Below are 22459 nucleotides of genomic sequence, written 5' to 3' on the forward strand. Positions count from 1 at the left end.
TTGTACTATTTCACAATATTAGTGTATTGTATATCAAAGATTTGGAGACTTCTTTCAATCTTTATAAAAAAATCTTAGCTACCCCAAATGTTTAAATGCAAGTTTACCATGATATTAACATGCTACTCGAAGGTACCAAAAATACTATGTTACAAAAAAACCCTTGCTAGTTCCATGGTACTTTTGGCCAGTGAAAGTGACAGAGAAAGGGTGTATATGGGGGCCACAGCTGCCCTCTCAACACCATGTGACCTCTGATGACACGAGCACATTGACATGCATACAAACACTCCCACATAAATGAACTTTCATTAAAAGTATCTTCCTTTTCCAAACACAAAATAATGCATAAACATTGTCCTACAAAATATGCCAATCCAATTTACTTCTCTTCTTTTTCATTTAAAAATGTGCAAAAAATCAACTAACAACCACACCAAACACAAAGCCAGCATACTCAATTATCCATAAAATAAAACACAGGTGCTCAGCTTCACATCCTAACAATATTTCAAACAATCTCAGCAATGTCAACCTGTCAGAGACTTCCCGTTAGAAGTATACTTGAGCGTGTCAGTTGATCTGTCCTCTTACCTGCTCACCGGCTGAGGTAAAACACGATGAATGAAAGAGAATGAAGATTCGTTTAGTGTGCTCTGCGCGGCATGCGGCGCTGATGTGTGTCAGATCTGATGTCAGATGTGACAGCTCTGAGTGCTCGTGCTGTCTGATATGTTGTCGTTCTCTCTCTGTATCTCTTCCTCACTCACTTCACTTGCCCATTTCTTCCATTCTGTCTTTCTCTCTGGAGGAGGGGCTGTCTCACCACACCGAGGGGCTATTTTGGGAGTTGACCTATCCCTCCCTCAAGCAGCCCTCGTGCTGGTCTCACTTTGTCTGCCCCACCGGCACGGGCAGCTGCTGTGGGGGGGATTACACAGGGGTTTGGGGGGTAACTGGAGACTCTAAGGTCACAGCACACACTGGGGCTTCCACATTAGCATTAACGTCAACAAGGCTAGTACACAAAATTGAACAGCAGAATACAGCCTACATGTGTGGCTAAATTTTGTTTTATTTATGGCTGTGTTGAGGATTTACATACTAAAATTTACTGTCACCTTGGCTTGCTTATTTAGGACCTTAAAGGGTTTGTTCACCCAAAAATGAAAATTATGACATTACTTACTCACACTCATGTCGTTCCACACCCATAAGACCTTCGTTCATTGTCAGAACACAAAGATATTTTTGATGAAATCCGAGAGGTATATGACTTGTCCATAGACAGCAATATAACCACGACTTCCAAGGTCCAGAAAGGTACTAAAGACATCGTTAAAACAGTCAATGTGACTGCAGTGGTTCAACCTTAATTTTATGAAGTGACAAGAACACTTTTTGTGCGCAAAAAAACAAAACAAAAATAACGACTTTATTCAGCAATCTCTTCTCTTCCCTGTTATTATCCTTATGCAGCTGACGCAGTAAGCACAGTGAAGGCTTCCGAGTTTACGTTCAAATGCCGGCTCAGTATTGGACAAAGGCTGCACACGTGAGCAGCACGACGCATGCGTGTGATGCTGAAGCAGGAGCCGGCCAATAATAGGCTTGTTCAAGATGCATCAGCGCTGCACAGACCGATCAGCGTATGACATCGAAGTACCGCAAGAGCAATTCAAAAGCATAAGGAGTCGTATGCTCTCCAAAGGCTCTCGTGGTACTTTAATGTCACGCGCCAATCAGTCTGTCCAGCGCTGATGCATCTCAAACAAGCCTAATGAGACGCCGTTCTGTGTTGATACAGAAGAGAAGATAACGTTGAATAAAGTCATTTTTGTTTTGTTTTTTCCGCACAAAAAAATATTCTCTTCGCTTCATAAAATTAAGGTTGAACCACTGTAGTCATGTCGACTGTTTTAACAATGTCTTTAGTACCTTTCTGGACCTTGAAAGTGGTGGTTATATTGCTGACACAGCAGTGACATACAGTACAATTCCCTTACAAGATAATGTGCCATGGTAAAATAATAAAATGTTTTAAAACATTACCATGATTGTAATACCATGGTTTTTGCATGCAAATATTAAAATATGTTACTCATTCACTACTGTTTAAAAGTTTTTTTTTTTTAAAGAAATTAATACTTTTATCCAGTGAGGATGTACTAAATTGCTCAAAAGTGAATAAAAGACAATAATAAAGAATAAGATTTCTATTTCAAATAAATGCTGTTCTTTTGAACTTTCTATTAATCAAAAAATAATCTGGTTTCCACAAAAATATCAAGCAGCACAACTGTTTTCAGTTTTTCTTGAGCAGCAAATCAGATCAGATTTCTGAAGGACTCTGAAGACTGGAGTAATGATGCTGAAAATGTAGCTTTGCATCACAGGAAAACAGTTGTTTTAAATTGTAATAAAATTTGATGAGCGTAAGAGACTTTAAAAAAACAAAAAAATCTAACTGACCCCAAATTTTTGAAACATGGTATAGGTCAAAATACAATGGTATTACCATTTGATGCTATTAATGTAACATGGTTCAAGTTTTGCAAGGAAATGCAACAACAGTATCTCAATTCAAGGGCTATAAAATGGTCATCTAATTGGTCAAAAAGTTGCCTTAACTAACAAGCCCAAACAAATCTTCAAACCATAATTACATTTGTCAGGAGTATGCTTTGTTTCACTGTATTTGTTCCTGACTTGACCTAGTTTCTAGTCTGTGTCAGTTTCATTCAATTTACCTGTTGTTCGTTAATTAGCTCATTAGTTCCTCGTTTGGTGTTGTGTATATAGAGGGTATGCACGTGACGTCACCGTCGACCGTTAGGACTGCGGTCACGCACGCTGAGTGGCAAAAGACTGAGCAGCAGCATTGATTTTCAGCGTGAACGTCGCGAAAAACACAAAAAACACATTCAAAACGGGAAAGAGCTTTGCGGCTGACTGTACAAATAGATTTGACACAAACCCTGAGGTATATATTTAAAAACTAGAGAAAGCAACAGAAAAAGAAGCAAATGGATCTCTGCAATTCACAGAAAAAGCTGGACTCCAGCAGAGAAACATGGATTTGCAGTTATCATTTTGTGTCGAATTGTTGGATTTTAAGGTAAAATCATACCTCACGTTTTCGCCGTTTCTCCTATTAATCCAGTTACGCAGCTGGTTCTTTTGCCACTCAGTCCAGCCGAGGGAGCACATTTTCGGCGGGAAAATTACGTCAATGCATACCCTCTATATGGTACATTCAAGTCCACCTGGGAAGTTCGTATTTACGAGGTGGGAAGATGTGTTTATGACATCAGGTGCATTCAAGTCACTTTCGTCGGAGTAAAATGTCAGAGTACCCTCTCTTAATTAACTACACAAAAAATTTTAACTCTACACTTCTAGAAAATGGAAAACAAAGAATGTGCATCAGGCGTGTTTTTCTTTATGTTTTTAATTTATGCACTGTAAACTTTATTGTTACATATTATATTGTTATATTACAATATCATATTTTGTGCAGACAATTACTTACTTCATTGTAAATAGAAAAGCCTAAATACCTTTAAGTATTGTAGTATTCTGCCATGTTTCTCACTGACACACCCCCAACTTGTAAACATTGGGGCTTAAAGAAAATCCAGAGATTCCCATCATATTAACAACATTGTGGTGGTGTTCATGTGCATTCAACTCGTAAATACGATCTTTCCAACATGACTTGAACGCAATCAGTTCTTTGTCCTTTTTGTCAATGTAAGTGGTTGTGTTTTGCCTTTTGACCTGTGTTTCCCTTGCATGGATTTAATAAAGACTGTGATTCTGAATTCTCTTTTTTTGTGAGCTTATTTATGGCACCCATATCGTGACAACATTCTGCCAGATTTAATCATGGCAAATAAAGGTAAATGGAGCTGGGAGTACTACAATCTTATTGGTAGTTAATGTTAAACAAAATATTCAATAAACAACCATGCATAAAAACAGGAAATGCGCAGAACTTGTACAGGCCTGCATAATAGAAATAATTAAAAAAAAAACTACAAAATGCAAATGCCTCAAAGTTTGAGGTCTTTAGCACATTTTTAAATCACACAGACATTTCATCATACTGTACACTATTCTCTCTCTGTATGAAGACTGAATTCTCAGGATTCTCCACATTACTAACATTACATCACTCTAAATAAACGTCCACTTAAAATGATCTGTTCTCAACTGACTAAAAATACAGACGTGAGAAACATGGGTGTGTGTTTGTAAATCACATCAGTGTGTCCTGACAGCTGATAAAATGCTATTACTTGCTATTAGTGCAGATGCCTGTGTGCTTTATTATTAGTGTGTGTGTATGTGTGTGTGTGTGTGTGTGTGTGTGTGTGTGTGTGTGTGTGTGTGTGTGTGTGTGTGTGTGTGTGTGTGTGTGTGTGTGTGTGTGTGTGTGTGTGTGTGTGTGTGTGTCCGAATCCTTCTCATACTGTACATCTGATCTGTGGAATAAGGGTGTGTCTGCATTACTGGTGTGCTGCAGACATTGTTCTGTGAGCTGATCTCCTCAGGGAATGTGGACATCACAGCTGTGTGCTGATCTGTCACTCTCCACATACTACACACAACTGCTACTGCAAAACCCACATCTATCCATCCATCCATCTATCTATCTATCTATCTATCTATCTATCTATCTATCTATCTATGACAGACATCCTCATGATTACATGTTAGTGACACCATCTTTTTGTCAAGCAGTGACAGCAATGTTCTTAAAGGATTAGTTCACACAAAAATTAAATACTCACCCTCATGTCTTTCCACACTCGTAAGACCTTCGTTCATCTTCAGATCACAAATGAAGATATTTTTGATGAAATCCAGGAGGTTTTTTTTTAATCCCCCATAGAAAGCAACATAATTACTGTCATTTAAGGACAGAAAAGTACTAGTCAATGTAACTACAGTGGTTCAGTGGTCTTTATGTTATGAAGCGACAAGAATACTTTTTGTGCACAAAAACAAAACAAAAATAACGACTTTATTCAACAAGTTTGTCTCTCCCGTCATTCTCCTAAGCTGTTTACGTTCAGCACTTCCAGGTCAGAATGGCTACTATTGTTGAATAAAGTCGTTTCTCATCGTTTCATAACGCTGAACCACTGAAGTCAAGTTGACTATTTTAACAATGTCTTTACTACTTTTCTGGACCTTGAATGTGGTAATTATGTTGCTTTCTATGGTGGATAAAAAAAATTACGTCTTGGATTTCATCAAAGATATCTTAATTTGGGTTCTGAAGATGAACGAAGGGGTCTTGTGGGTTTGGAACGACATGAGGGTGAGTACTTAATGACAGAAATGTCATTTTTGGGTGAACTAACCCTTTAAATATGACATATTAAAGGCAACTATATAAAACATAATTTTACAGTTTTATTTATATTCTAAAATCTTGATGTTTAAAGTTAATATTATTTGTTAACTTACTTTCCAGATATACTAAACATCTAAACAGTTAAACTTAAATGCATAAACCTTGAATGGTTTGTTCAAGTTTGTAAATTATCCATTGTATTTCAATTGATTAATTATTTAGTAATTTATTTAAATGTGTTATTTATAATATAGTCATTATGCATGCAATTGACAAGAGAACAAATAGGTGTTCATAATTAATTTACTCTGAGTTATATGCTACTAGAGTTATTAACTAGAGTCATTCGCTACCATTCAAAAGTGATGTTTTTGAAAGAAAGTCTCATGTCCACTGACGCTGTGTTTATTTTTAGGATTCTTTGAACAGAAAATTTGAAATAGAAATCTTTTGTAACATTATACATGTCTTTACTGTTACTGTCTTTTGAGTAATAATTATTATTAGATGTCACAAGTTTTCACCCAGCAGCAAACTCGAGGTGAGTGGAGCGGGGCGCGCGAGCGTAAGTGCGGGCATGAATGGCGCGTCGCGAGTGAGGGCATCTGAACTCGATAAAACCGACCTGATATAGTATTTTTTTTATTTGTTTTATTCAGTAAATATATTTGTTTGACAGGGAAGCTGTGCGCAACCAGGAATATATATTAATTTATTTAAAAAAAAAGCACCCTAGAAAAAAGGGCACTTTCTCTCGAGAAAGAAAAAGGGCAGGTGCTCAAGCCCCTTTTTTGTCTATGTGTGCACGTGCCTGCTTAGATTGATTGTATCCAAACTTTTGAACGGTAGATCTTCTCCACAAGATGGCGCTGTTTGCTTTTAAGTCAAAGCCAATATGCAGTATACAGTATGAACACCATGCCACTCCTTGCTGAATAATCGGTGTTTTAAGAGCAAGAGACATATACTGTATGACTGTTTCTAAGAGATGGAAATGATGATTTTGTCATCTGTAACTGCCTGAGTATAAAATATTTTAAAGATTTATCCATTTTCTCCTGAAAGTATATGATTATGTTGACAATATATTTCCCAGCATTCATATTACATACTCAAAGCTCCATTCCAAGAGGTGTTCTGGAATCACTGCACTGTCACAGCTTCAGCATGAAGCTTACAGGAAGACTGAGTGTGAGTCACTGAGGCGCACTGGTGTAGGAGTATCAGTCCGTGCTGAGCTCTGTGGCCTCTCATGGAGAAACAGATGTGTGCTTCCCGGACTGACTCATTGTCTGCTGATACTGAGCACAAAGACTTCAGTCACCCCCTCAAAATAACATTAGATTCAGCAAGAAACACACACAGAATTCTTCACAACAACAAGGCATCAACAGAAAGAGATTTTTAAGCAGTCCACAAAAGAAGGAGAAAAGGGTGCCAACCAAAGAAGTGCATGGAAAAATCAAAATGTCTTCTGAAAAAAAGATGGTGCAAGACAATATAAAATCTAAAAAACATCTTCAGCTGTATTACATTGCAAACTTGGCTTCTTTTCCTTCAAACATCAAACATAATGGTGAAAAATAAATCTATGCTTTAGGTTCACAAATCTTAAAGGTTTGTACTTTTGATTAAAAAAAAACGTTGCTGTCAATTATTTGCCGTTGACTAATTTTTTGATTTACTGAGTTTACATGTACATTTATATATAATTGGCATTGATAATTATATAAAAACTTTATATAATATATTATTATATATAATTTGTATAATTTCGTATTTAATTTATTTAAACCATTATCAATCATTAGTTATTAATACTCTCAGAAGAAAAATATTACATATAAATAAAAAAACATAAATATGTAATTATAATAATAAATTTTATAATAATTACATATATAATTATGTAATTATAATATAAAATGTACAATTATTACATAATTAAAAATGATTGACTGTGTATTCATCATGTGTGCATATATGGGTCCAATTTTTCAATAAAAGTCTCTTTACAAAGCTTCATAACATGATGACATTTTCCTGGCATTCAAACTGACTGAAATGATCAGAGATCTTGTTTCTTATTTCAGAAACATCTTGAAAATGACAGTTGCTACACAGCCAAAAATCAACATACTGTAAGATTTGGTTAACTTTACCATCCTTTCAGTGCTATTGTCACTTTACATGGAAACTATAAAGACATACAGTAACTATGGACTATGAAGGAAAAGCTCCTCTTCAGAGACTCACACACACACACACACACACACACAGACACTTATTTTAAAAGCCTCACACATGATTTATTGAGAGGAAAGGCAGCTTCTCAGACTGGCTGTAAAACCATGTGACACCAGAGACTGCAGTGTGTTATTTAACAACAAACAGCACCAGACAAATGGCCAAATGTAATGATAGAGGAAAAGAAGGAAACCAGCAGGTCACGTTTCAGAGATGGTGACACGTTTAGTTAAAGGAGAGATTCTTGTAGCACATTAATAATGCACATTTCTGCAGCCAGTTTCCTTTCACTTATTTAAAGGTAAAGTGTGTTGCTTTTTGAGGTTAAAACAACTTTCTTCCATCTCAGTTTCAAAACATTGCTCAGTTTATTTGAATGGCTCTCATTTGTTTAAGCAGATCCACAGGCTGTCTGATTCTCCATCATGAAAGGCAACAAGAGGGTAAACGTCTAATTAAAAACAGCTGAGCACGCTGTTCTGAAGATGAAATGAGAACATGACTGAAAAACAGTGATGTTACTGAAACCTCATTCTTTCAAACAGTGTTATGTAATGGTTTCCTGATTCATCTGAAAGTGGAGCAGATGGATTCAGCTGTGAGAGTAACACTGAAACTCTCACTATAATCTCATCATCACTGTGTTGTTACATTAATGTTGTTACTATCGGGCATTAGACCAGGGTTACCAAACTAGGGTTTCACAAGTTTCTGAAAGAAAATAATTAATAAAATCATAAGAAACTGTAAAATAAATCATTTTAAAACAAAACCAATCAAAATCAAACAAACAAAAACACTAAAAAGAGACACTTTTTTGTATATGTGTTTGTTATATGACCATTAGTGAGGATGGTAACTCCCCAATAACCAAAACTAGCAAGTACTGTATAATGGAAACATATAGGCTATAGAATTATTAATTAATTTATATACATTGTGTGTATCAGAGTTTTTATAACTGCTAAGTTCAATCTAAACTAAACTAGGACCAATTTTCCACACAATATGACTGCGCAGGTTCATTTAATTTTGCATGAGTGGTGCACAAATCACTGTATACTGTGCATGCGTTCACCAGCGTGCTTCAAAAGTGTGATGTGATTTGTGCGAGCCGTTCCTATCATGCATCGATGATAAAATGTGTGACCTATTTGAATTCTATTGAGAATTTACTACTAAGCATGCTAATGATATGCATGGTAATGATGAGCCAAAAATGGTCTTACCCATAATTAAAGCCTTATTGTAACAAACACTTTTTGATACAAGAACTATGTTACTTTTTCATAAGGACAAGTAAAAGTTAGAATCAAGAGCTTTAAAGTCTGGATCTTAATGACTTATTGACCAAACAATCAGTTTTCCAAATGTGTAAAACATGTTCTGTTTTAAAGATTACTGATATTAGGAAAAACCTAGCATTAGGATATTCCAAGCGATGAAGTAGCAGAAATCCACCTAATTAACAGTTAAGGAGTATAACAATTTAATAAAAGAAAATGTTTATTACTATATGAAAACGTAAAGCAAAGTTAGTTTGACTTCTGTCAAACTGATAAGGTTCCAGGTGCTTAAATAATATAAAATACATCATATGTCCTGTGTAAACAAGTAACTAGTAGTTAAAGGTACAATATGTAAAATTTTTGCAGTAAAATATCCAAAAACCACTAGGCTAGTGCTATATATTTTGTCCAGCTGATTACTAACTAATATCTCTAATGTTTTCAACTTCTTGTAAATCATGAGAAAATTCCCATTCTAAACAGTGACACGGGGCAGTGCAGTCGCCTGTCAATGACGTCAGTTACCTTTGTTACCGCCTTTACTGACGTAGAAACCACATGACAACAGTGCCGTGGACAAATGCGAAAGTAGTGTCTAGCGTCCAAACCACTAGCTTGCTTCAAGCAGTTCCTTATTTACTTCTTGCACGTTTTATGGTGGATTTTGTTACTTATTTATGGAACATAATTACTGTTTACCATCTGCCGCTGGTTCTGTCGACAAGGACAGCTCCCATAAACTCATGACCGGAAAAGCGGAAGCGGCGCCGGCGACTGTGTCATAATAAGAGTCCCGCTGCTCGTGAGGCGTGTGTTGATCAATCGCTCCAGCTCCTCGTTCAGCTCCACAACACTCGCTCCTGCTTTGCTTCATACTACAGTAATGTTAATAATCGCATCCACGAACATGAGTTCTTCCAGACTCCAATCCCTATTCTTTTGCACCGTCCATTAAGATGGAGGCCACATGTCCCAAGTTTCCGCTCTAAAACTTGGCGACATCAAACTACGCCTTTGTTTTGAATAGGCTTCTAGCAACCTCTAGCGGAAAAAAAAATATCACAAATTGTACCTTTAACTAGCTTTGTTGCAGATGTTATCAACCATCTTTGCATGTGTGGATGATAGGTAAGATAACACAACAGACCATTTTGATCAAATAAATAAATAAATAGGCCTAATATAAATAAATAAATACCATGGGACCCCACTAAAACGGTTCAAACTTCAACACTTCAACACCCCACCATTACTTTTAAAGTAAAGTTAAAAAAAAATTCTGTCATGCAATCTCAGAGAAACCTATTATTAGACAGAAACAGCATAACAACATTTCCTGAGAGAATGCAATGTCACTATTAAATACATATTTACACATACCGAACAATGTAACACCTACCTGGAAAAAAAAAACTCCAGCAAGCTATGCTCTTAACAAAAAGAGAGTTTGAGTTGAGTAGAGAAATCTGATAAGACATCTGGTGCGCTTAACTATTGATCCACATCCAAACTAATCTAGAACTCAAAGATCCATTATGGCCATTCTGCGTTTATAGCCGATCCATCCACCCCCAGACATCTAAAATGAACTGCTGTGGTGCTGTTAATGAGCCAACTAAAAGACTGAATTCTAGGCATACAGTATTTCATTATTTATATGTATTCAGGGTCCAAAATTGATGCTTATACAACAAAACCTGCAAATGGCTGGTAAATTGAGAAAATAATATTTAATATAGAATAACAAATATTTCTTACTGGCCAATTTGTACTCTCATTTGGTGCTTGGTAAGTGTTAAACTTGGTCCCTGTGTGCATTAATGTGTTCATACAAAATACACCCTGACAGTGCAAGAAGGGTCTGTATACATTGCTTATAAAATAAATAAATGCATCTACATGAAATAATGATTTAAATTGAAATTGTAAATTAACTTTGAGCTTCTGCTACAAACATTAGTGTTATAAAATATAAAATAGTTTTTTCGATGGGCTAGTTCGTTAACATTATATATCTAAAATGTAACATGTCTCTTCAAGATTCTTCTAAACCATCTCCTAGATCCTCTTTCTTTGCTTAAGTGATGTGTTCATTTATATCAAAGGTTTATGCTCATTCTTAAAAATAATAGTAATAATAGTCCTCATAGGCCATTTTTACTACTGTTTATACTATTTTGAGTTGCAAGATGGCATCAATTATCTTATGTGAAAAGAAAGAGTCTACATTATGATACAGGATACAGTAACATTCACAGGAATAATATTGCATTTTAAAATATATTAAAATAGAAAAGAGTTATTTTTAATCGTAATAGTATTTCACAATATTACTGTTATTACTGTATTTTTGATTAAATAATTGCAGCATAAGATACTTTTTAAAAACATTTAAATCATCTCATTGACCCCAAACTTATGAACATTTTACATGAAATACAGTTTACATGAAAATAGCACCATTATTTTGCCATAGATTAAATATTTGTTTAGCATCATTATATGAAAGTATCTCCTCAATGCTGCAACTGACCAGTTAGAATCAAGTATTTAAAGCTGTACTTCACTGCTGGCAAAATGGACTTTCAATAAAACTTGGTTGCCTACGCAGTAGAAATGGGAAAACCTTTTTGAAATCAGTGCTACCTGACTACAGAAAACAGAGAAAAAAGCCAGTCTTCTCTTTTGCCAAATAGGTAGGAAAAAATACCCTGGGCATGTTGCCGTTGAAGGCCTGCAGTCTGCTATGGATATGGTTCACCAGAGTCAAATGCCACTGTGCTTTAATAGGAAATACTTCTTAGCAAACTTTTAGTTAATGGTGTTGACTTGTATTGATCCCGGGGGCAATAATTCAAAGAGAAAATGTTTAATGGGAGTGAGTTACTTTCAGTTTCTAGTGAAGGATCCTGCGAGTTGTAGGCAGTGGCTAAAGGCTGCAAAGAGTTGTAAATATGGAGAGAACGCCACAACCCCGAAAATCTGAAAAACCTCAGTTTCAAACTGGCTACGAATAGTGTTTTATGGTAAACGGAAGGGCAAAACTGAAAAAAACTGCAGTTCTGTCAGTTCCACCCAATTCCCCAAAGCAAAACAAAAAGCCCTGGAGCTGTCAAAGACTTTTGCTCACAAATAAACATGAATTTCTCAGTCCAAGCAACACAGAGAAAGAGTAAACATTGTTCACTTACATATACTACCTACATTGTAACAATACAAAGCGGGTTGAAAATCAGTGAAGTTACAATTTAAGTACTCTTACCTTGAGTTGTACCAGATGCACATCCACGTGTCTATTGTTGCTGTCTAGCTGCACAGAATGTGTGAGATCTCTGACTCTCTCTGTTGTGGTCCTCAGCCATGTCTCTATCTCCGGCAAGTGGAGAACCACCTTCCAGTCGGCCCCTGTGTGGAGAGGAGGAGGTTTTTGGTACCTGCGGTAGGGATCTTGTTTCTGGGTCGGTCCATCCCCGCTAACGCTGGGCCCACACAGGTCCGGATCATTGTGTTTATCAAGGCCGGGGTCCAGGGTGGGAGTTACAGAGGTTATCATGGGGGAGGAAGCCTCACTGGCCATCGGCGATACTGCAACATTCATGATGAAACACTGTGTGATCCTGAGGATGGGGCCTTTTGGTTTAGCTGTGAGAGAAAAGGAGAGAGGATGAGACAAAAAATAAATTGTAAGAGTGCAAAACACCCATTAATATTAAAAGAGCTTCCAGATTACGTTAAATATGGAACACCAGAGGTAATTTGGGATGCAAATCTAATGGTCATCACTGTCATGGATGACAGCATGTAAATTGGCTCTCATGCACATGGCAAAGCATTACAAAAGCATTTAAAAGAAAGGGATTTCTCATCTTGGGGAATTATTTTTCATTTTGAATGAAAAAAGCATTGCTACATGGATAAAAGCTCTAATCACAGACAAAACACACTGCACAGCTGGTTCAGAGAACATTTTAACCCCTACAGAATTCATACTTGAGCTAGCGGGCATATATTCTAACATCCTCTAGTATGTATATTCTCATTGCAGAGAGCATTTTATTAGACAAAGGATTAGTCATGAACAATTTCATCTATTTTCCTAGAGGAGAAAAACTGTACATTTTAGCTGATATACATATTTAAAAGCTGCATCTGTCATTTAGAGTACACTAGCATATAGTAGACCTCAAAGCAAAACTAAGTCAAAAAATAAAATAAAATACTGATGTCATTGGGAATAGAAATTCATGTCACAAAAATCCTTTAAAATGCTTTCAAGCGCCATGACACTCTGTTTAATCCTGGATCAACTATTTTAAATCACGTACATTGAGGATTATGTGCATATTGCCATGTCAGCACTAAAGGCTAATTTTATGGTAACATGATAAAATACAATGACGAACAATATTCAAATTATTTAAACAGTATTTTTGATATTTGACAATATAGAGGTGATCAATACAAAATCTTTTTTAGTGATGTTATTGTTCACTAAAGCTAGTACAGAACGTTTTTATTAATGGAATTAAAGCTGAAACAGTAAGAATGAAACAGACAAAATATGTCCAAAGGACATATTGTTGATATAAAGCAGGATTTTTTTTTTTTTTTTAATTTCGGGAGAGATTACAAGTTGTTACAGAATGTAAATACCTAGGGGTACATCTGGACTCCTGTCTTGGTTTCAAAACCCACATAAAAAAAGGTTTGCAAAAAGATAAGTTTTAATTTGGTAAACCTTAGGTTTATTAGAAGTTCTTTATCAAATGAAGCAAATATATTGTTTGACAAGCTGGTCTAATACACATTCTATAGTTCTAAAACCACCTACATTTTATACAAACAAGCACTTAAAATTTTAGATAAAAAAACAGGTTTTCACCACTGTTACATTTTAAACAAGTATAACTTGCTTAGCTGGGAAAACCTCATTTAAAGGGAGGGTAGGCAATTTCGGAGCAGCTAGCAATAGCAAGCTAACTTTGAAAGCAATAGATCCCACCCTCCTGTCAGAGCGCTCTCCAAAGGTACGAGGCGTAGATCCAAAACACATACAAAACTCACGTACAGCCAGAGCAAATTCAGCAAAGTATCATAAGAGAAGGCATTAAATTACCTAATGTCTCAAAGTACATAACCTTACAATAATAATGAACATAAACAACTTACAGAGCTCTTACTTTTACCACCTGACTGCTGCAGGTTCATTTCGGCATTGATATTGTTGACATAGAAACTCATAAATCCGTGTCTGAGGACATGAACAGCTCTGGGTAGAACGTCAACTGTTGCCATTTCAAATGTACAGTTATGACATAGCGTGACCACAGTAAAAGCTTGTTGTTTTGGTTCAGGAGGAACTGTAAAAGGCTGTTCGTTTGCGGCGCTCAGTGACTGTCTGTCCACAACTCTGCATAGCCTCATGGAAAGCACTGATGACGTGTGATGTCTGAGAGTAGGGTGCGTGGAGGTATGGAAATGAATACACTGGCAGGAATGTAGGACATCTTATCATTGACCGAATGCAAAGATTAGACAAACATTTTTGGGTCCTGAGACTTCCACAGTCAATATGTGTATATTTTTTTAATATTTAGACCACTTTTATTATTGATTGCTGTCAGGATGTAAAGAGAGTTTCAACCAAAATAACAAAAAGTATTGCATTCCCCAAAATTGCCTACCCTACCTTTAAGGTAAAAAAATGTTTGTTTAGTGTATAAGATTATGTACGGTTTAGCTCCTTCTCTTCTGGCTGACTTTATTCATTCTTTTGAATCTATTGAAAAAAGAGTAAGTAACTAGAGGTGCAGCTACAGTGGATTGCATAATTCCACGTAGGAAAACTTAGTTGTTTTTTCATTTAGAGTATCACATCAGTGGAATTCTATACCACAATCAATCAGTCCCTCCAGAAAAACGTGATAATGCGATCGCCTGATTTAATGCATAATCAGCCAAAGTCCGCATATTTATGCAGGGGTTGCATTTTTTCAAATACGCCGCACTTTCGCCGCATAAACTGCCGATTTCAGCAAGCAAAATATGCGGGGCTAGCATGATTATTTCATAATCCCTGTATTTTCGTTTGCAAAAATGTCACCTATATCTTAGCAGAAAGTTGAAAAATGTTGCGTTTACTTCATGCAAGTAAAGCGCCATTATTTTCCCCCTATTGCCATAAGAACCTTATGAAGTGACATAATTACGCGACATGAACATCATCTGCAAACCCCGCGGTGAAACCAGGGTGAAACCATGATGAAGCACGCAAATCATTCTCATTTGCCAACAAAAATAAGAGAAAAAGACCACGCAAAGCAGTTTTCCGGTGTGTTTCATGACAGTGGGGGCAAATTATTTTGCACTCCGTGCAACTGCATGTTGGACCACAGACGGAAGTGAAATGAATTAGAAATTCTTTCAATTCTTTCTAACAGTGTCCAAATGAATTGGACACTGATACAGTGGTGTAGCCTATCTGAACGGTCGACACGATTATTCTAATAGACAAAAGACTGATTTTGAGTGCAGTGCTCGTAAACGCAATCAAAGTAGCCTATTATTAGCCCTATTAAATATTCTTTCGCATTTCTCCCTTGTGCTTGGGAGTTTGTTGTCATTTTCTCCGTGCTCATATATTAATATTCATTATTCTGTATAATGAGTGCGCTCTATGTCTGTGCTTCATTGCTTGTTCTCTCCCCTCTTCTCCCCCTCTACACTCCCACTTTTCCAGAGCTTTACACGCCCATTTTAACAGAGTTTTTGCAGCTCAGAGGTGTGAACGACCAGGCTAAAACAGGGGGGTTTCATGACCCTTTAAACCAGATGCTAATTCTGCAGTGCGCTTTCAGAAACCCTCCACCTTCCCCAGCTCTACCTGTATAGATCTGCTACCAGGGTTAATTCATGTATGTTACATTTACAGGAGCAGTAGCATGTCTCACATGCTCACAGCAAAGTCTGTGAATGGCAGTAGCAAGCCTCGTTACTTGCTCTGCAGCAGCAGTAGCAGCGTAGCAGATCTATTCTGCCAAGACCAAATACATTAACATTGCCATATCCATTACCATACGAATCTCTCAGAGATTTGTCATGACAGAACTACTGTAACATGGCCACTAAATGCCCATGAATAACGCACAATGAGGTCATACACAGCGTCAGTAGCTGAGGTCATTTCCAGCCTACACAAAGAAATCTGTGACAATAATGAAGATGATTCTAAACCTGAACAATCGACGATCATTATGAGGCTGTCTCACCAGCATTAACCAGCATTGAATATCTAGGCCACTGCAACAGGGATGTCAACGATTGGAAATCAATATCTTCTTGAACGATCCAGTTCGTATGTCTGGTTATGCTGCTTCAGCACAGAGCGATTCCCAGTCCCACCAACAGCATCACAGCAGTCAGATGAATTATTCAGCTAATATTACTTCCTGGCATTTACAGCTCATCTGCATGTACTATTTGTTAAAACACAGATGAAGCCGTTCAAACTAATTCATGAGTTGACATTCAACATGAAAGGGCAGATAGAATCATTTCAGATGTTTGCAAACATATCAGTGACAATATGAGTTACAATGACACACATCTGCATCAGGGGAACATACAAACAAGGATTCACACAGGATTATAGAGGGCCTTACAGTTGATTAGCATTTCACATGCATGCACAATATATTCAAAACATGACATACACACATTGATTGGAATCATGGAATCCATGAAGATACATAAGATAATGTACTGTAATGTATACCAAAATAAAGTTAAAGAGCAGAATCTGTGTTATACACATCATACCTTTATTGTGTGTTTTAGGAGTTTTTAAGGGTGACATGATGTCAGATGTGGTCATGAACACTACATGCTCCTATGATAGTTTATTTCCAATCCGTTAAGGATTCAAGGAGAGAGAATGTGAACACAATATAGATTTAGTTATTCCTCTCCAATACCAGCTCACCACATTATCAAAAATTAATAAATAAAGAAACATCAAGTGCAAAATAAAGCAATGTAGAAGCATACAGATAAAACCATGAATTAATGTTATTTGATATAAAGATGCAAAATCATCTTGATCCACATGCGTCACTCTGTCTGCTTTATTTTCACACTGCAAAAGTGTCATTGCAAATAAATAATAAATAGCAAATGGAATAATACAAGGCAGAATGACCTTTTATGTGCAGCTGTCCAATAGCCAAAAGCTTTACTTAATTATACCAGGCACTCAATAAACCAGCCATCAGTTCTGCTGACTTCACAAAATCTCCTGAAACGAGCAGCAGCCTCTGTTAAAACTCAAAACGGGTCAAATCGCTTCTTAGTAAATAGAGTTTCACACCACAATAAGAAATTATAATGATGTACACAAATGCAGCTGCATCTGAGAAAAAAAGTCACACTTTACATTACAGTGAACATTTAAGTGCTGAGTAGCACTAATGAATTATATCCATTGCACTTTATGATAAATTGTGACATTGCTCATAATTATATATATTATTGTATGTTAATTGTTATTTCAATTCTACAATTAAATTTGTCGCTACTACCTGATGGATATTACTAAAATAACGGTTTCCCTGAGAATTCACATGTATGTCTCTGACAGTACTTCAAAACGTTTGAGAAACCTGTTTGAAAACAGACATTATTTTTGCAAATGAATGAAAATGTACTAAAAGTGACACTTCAAAATGAAATGAAGGAATCAGTTATCAATTTAATAATTCAAACATAAAAATAGACAACTGTTTATTTCATTCCTGTGTTAAACTTTTGACTCAATTTTAGGAGCCACATCCACTCCTAACTCCCACTTACGTAGATACAAATATAAAACATGAATTAAATAAACAGTTTTAAAGGAGACCTATAATGACCCTTTTACAATATGTAATATAAGTCTCTGGTGTCCCCAGAATGTGTCTGTGAAGTTTCAGCTCAAATACCCCACTTATTATAGTCAAATTTGCCCCATTTGGGTGTGAGCAAAAACATGCCATTTTTGTGTCCCTTTAAATGCAAATGAGCGGCTGCACCTGACCCGCTTTTCCAAAAGAGGGCATAGATTTACGGCTCGCACTTTGGTTGCTCAACAACAACAAAGCTGGAAAATCTCACGCAGCCAAAATTACGATTGTCAGAAACGATGTTCACCTTACATTGTTCAAACTGGAGTCGGACACTGATGGAGAAATTCAGGAAGTAGTTACAACTTTTAGAATGCATCTGGACGTTTCTGAATGGTTAGTGGATAAATTTATGTAGTTGATGTGGTGTTGTCAATTTTGTCAAAGTTGTTAATCTTTTGTGCAAATCCAGCACTGAATTAACCCTTGTTTGTGAAGCAGTCTGGTGTAAAATGACGGCATGGCAACAACACTCTACTAGAACAACTCTTCCTCTTCTCTAAAACAGCCCAACTTGGCCACCTGGCACCCCTTTTGTTGCAAACCAGCCGCTTGTTGTAGTCCTTAAAAAGTGATTTCTGTAAAAGAAAATAGCTCCCTTTGCATTAAACTTTGAGCGTCGTAACTTTGAAGATGTTGTTTATGCTCAAACAGCAACATTACACACACATTAACTAAAGTAAAAAAAAAAAGTGAAACCATAATCAAGGACCCCTTTAAATTTGTCTATTAATTGTCCCTTTTAAAAAAAGGGATTCATTTATTTCCATTTTTATGTCTGAATTATTAAATTGATAACTGATTTCTTCATTTTATTTTATATAAAATTGTCACTCCAAGACTTCCATAAACATTACCATAAAAACGTTATCATAAAAATGTATAGGCCTAAACAGCCTTTTTTTTCTATTAATATCTGTGAGCTCTCTGGTAAACATTAAATATCTTGTTTACCATTTATAATAGCGTATATTTAACCCAAAATACTTACTGTCTAAAAGAAAATCTAATTATGTTATGATATTATGATAAATTTAAACTACATTCACCAAATATGTTCCAACAATAACTCAACATCAGAAGGTGACTGTGCATAATATTCTCAGCTCATTCTTTATGCAGAGGTTAAGTTCTGTTTTTAGCATCAGAATGAGATTCAGGGTCAGAACTCTCTGTGAATATAGCTGAGATGGCATCTCTCTGTATATTTCATGTTGGTTTGGATAAAGTGAACTAGAATCAATAGAGATGTCGAGCAGTCCTGGGAGTGAATGATGGCAGTGTGGGTGAGTTCGGTCTCCACATAGTGATGCTCTAGTAATCCCATAACACCCACATTAAACCCTCTAACTGCATTTAAAACCTATTTCCAGTCAGGCTGTGATTCACTATGACTGGCATTGTTTGAGTTATAGTGGGACCATTTCCACACGACACCCCATCTACAATTAGAGCGAGCAACGCAACGCAAAGCAAAGAAAAGCAACGCAACGCAACGCAACGCAACGCAACTACCCATATGAGATTAAATAGAGAGCTTAAAAGAATAATTTACATAAAAAATCTAAATTTCATTTCAGTCCAATCCAAACCAAAATTAAGTACTTTCATCCAGCTTTTCTTTTCTTTTTTTTTTGTACATAAAAAGCGTGATCAAGAATTGGCAAAAAGTGAATGATTAGTAATTTCTTTGTAATTATTTTTAGATGTTTATTTCTCCCAAGGAATTTTGAGAGAAAAATCTGAGACAGAGTTGCTTAAGACAAAACTGGAAACTCAATTATGTGTCTTGAGCTCTGTAAGAGCAACCTCTGATCAGTAACATTTCCTCTGGGTAGATGGGTCCCACTAGGAAACAACATAGCTATCTATATTGTGTGCTCGCAGAACTGACAGCTTTGATGATTATAATGTGAGCAATCTAGTTCTGCTGTCTCACTTTGCAATGTCAAAGAGGAGAAAGGGAGAAAGTGCTGTAAATGTATACAGTTTAACATCTGATTATATAAATACAGTGTAAAGCTTTGATCCAGACAGCAGGCCTGTGAAACTCTCTGCAGGTAGCATTCTTTTCTCTGGGGCTCTGTCCCAAATCCACTGAATTATTAATTGTATCCACAAGCAGATATGTTGCAGACTTTTGCCTCCTTTTCCTCACACCTTCAAGAAATAGAGCATATTAAAGAGCAATAAAAAAAAGACACCAGAAAATGGTTTATACATTAAATTCTGAATTACACGAGGTTCTTGTAGGCAATAAAAAGTAATACTCTGTCAAGGCTACATCATTTTAAAACTTAAATCTTAAGTGGTTGTCTTACATTTGCATACAAATCAATTATAAAGAACCTTTATTATCCCTTTGCAAATCCATTATTAAGTTCTAAACTGGCTTTTTAAAGAACTACAGGAGGAGTTCTCCTGATCCGATTGATGCAAGTCAGAAATATATCAGGATAATTAAAGAAACTATAAACTTTCTGAAGAAAGTGTTACATTCTGGCTGGCTAACTACCATGATGCCAGGCTGTTCTGATGGCCTAACACAAAAGAGCCTATGCAGTAGTGAAGAAAACTGTAGGACGAATGGTAGAGAAGTAAATGCTGCCAACTCATGGTTCATTGCCCTTCACACACCTGCAGCAGTTTTCCTGGCAGAACATCTCCCTATCCATCTACTCTCTTCCCTTCTGCTCTCATCTGGATGAAAGCCTGCCCGCTTCCTCTGACCTTGACCTAAACCAGATGCTGAGGTCAGGCGTGAGAGTGTATACTCAGATTTTATGCTTTTAGCCAGTGTTTGAAGTGGGGGAAAAAAGTACTGTCGCTTTGACTCTGAGTGGTAAAATACCGGCAACATTTGAGAAGTGGCGGTACGCAAGAAAAAATGAAGGTACGTTAAAGATTAAAATATAGAAGTACCGGAACTTTGAGCACTGCTTTTAGAAATAGTTTTATTTCTGTCATGACAACTCTCTGAGTGTTTGGCATAGTACTGGATATGACAATGTTGATATGTTTGGTCTTGGTGGAATAGATCTGCGACGTTGCTGCTGCTCCTTTTATTGCTGCTGCAGGTTATTGCTGCTACTGCAGAGCAAGTACGGGACTTGCTACTGCCAATACATACCTGACATGCTGCTGCTGTACAATATAGCGTACATGAATTACCTGTTGCAGATCTATACAGGTGGAGCTGGGAAAGGTGGAGGGTTTCTGAAAGCGCGCTGCACTGCTAAGGCAAATGCTACCCGAGTATTTTGAAGGCTGAGAATGCAAGCTCATTGGCTACTGATACAGCAGGAAGCAATCAGCTGAATCAGCTATGTAATTAAAATTAATTTCAATAAATAAAAATATGGTTAAAAAATCACACGTTGTTTGTTGTTTGTCACATGTAGTAGACCATTTTTACGCCATGGGTAATAGGAGGATTTTTCAACCGGCTACCACCGCAAGTATATTTCAAACCTGTGGGAAGCACCGGAATGATACAACAGATAGAATGACAGAATGATACAACAGAACGAACGAACGAACGAACGAACGAACGAACGAACGAACGAACGAACGAACGATAGATAGATAGATAGATAGATAGATAGATAGATAGATAGATAGATAGATAGATAGATAGATAGATAGATAGATAGATAGATAGATAGATGAATGGGTAGATAGATAGATAGATAGATAGATAGATAGATAGATAGATAGATAGATAGATAGATAGATAGATAGATAGATAGATAGATAGATAGATAGATAGATAGATAGATAGATAGATAGATAGATAGATAGATAGATAGATAGATAGATAGATAGATAGATAGATAGATAGATAGATAGATAGATAGATAGATAGATAGATAGATAGATAGATAGATAGATAGATAGATAGATAGATAGATAGATAGATAGATAGATAGATAGATAGATAGATAGATACTTCAATATTTCATAAAACTGAGGCAATGACCTCACAAACTGCACCATCCACCATTTTAACATACGACAAATAGTTAAAATATATAGTTGTATTTTATATAAATAATTCTGGCAAACACAGCTATAATGCATAAGACTTTAAAGGTTAAAGAGTTCAGAGTTTGAATTGCAAATATTTTTAATAAAGGTTTAATATTACATATCAAAAAGACTTGACCCTTGATATTTAATTCTGTAAAAGAGTGTGGAACAATAAGCCTGCAGCATATTAAGATAACAGGGGAAATCACAATCAAGACACGTCTACATTTGTTCTGCGTTACACTGAAACAGATCCACTTTCTGAAAGGAGCAGAGGACAATATCCTGTGTGAGTCAGCAGAAACATGGTTTTATTTGTATTTTTGAGGGTCACAGAGAGACTGTGAGGCTAATATATTTCAATACAGCAGTTTTATTTTCACTTGAATATAAATGTGTCCTTGTTATTCTGTGCGGAAAAAAAGTGGCAAAAGTAGATTATAGGGTCAGTCCCAGTGGCGTAACTTTGTTTTAAAAAGTGGATATGACAGGTGTGTGTTTTGGGGGGGACTCATGTTTAATGTTATAAATGTCATCCTTACATCAACTATAAAACAATATATTGTTAGTCCCAAGACTCTTCACATAAATAA

At 36.3% G+C, this 22459-nt stretch overlaps 1 protein-coding gene across 3 annotated transcripts in view; it reads right to left on the reverse strand.

The window, feature by feature from the left end:
- Positions 1-22459, reverse strand: part of akap6 (A kinase (PRKA) anchor protein 6) — a 151110-nt gene that overhangs the window by 123997 nt on the left and 4654 nt on the right. For all 3 annotated transcript variants that reach the window (XM_067368250.1, XM_067368251.1, XM_067368249.1), the window contains exon 2: positions 12164-12543. In XM_067368250.1, the coding sequence (XP_067224351.1) occupies positions 12164-12499 (336 nt within the window). In that variant the 5' untranslated portion in view covers positions 12500-12543. The remainder of the gene's footprint in view (positions 1-12163; positions 12544-22459) is intronic.

Source organism: Chanodichthys erythropterus, chromosome 18, assembly GCF_024489055.1.
Source record: "Chanodichthys erythropterus isolate Z2021 chromosome 18, ASM2448905v1, whole genome shotgun sequence".
NCBI classification, from domain to species: domain Eukaryota; kingdom Metazoa; phylum Chordata; class Actinopteri; order Cypriniformes; family Xenocyprididae; genus Chanodichthys; species Chanodichthys erythropterus.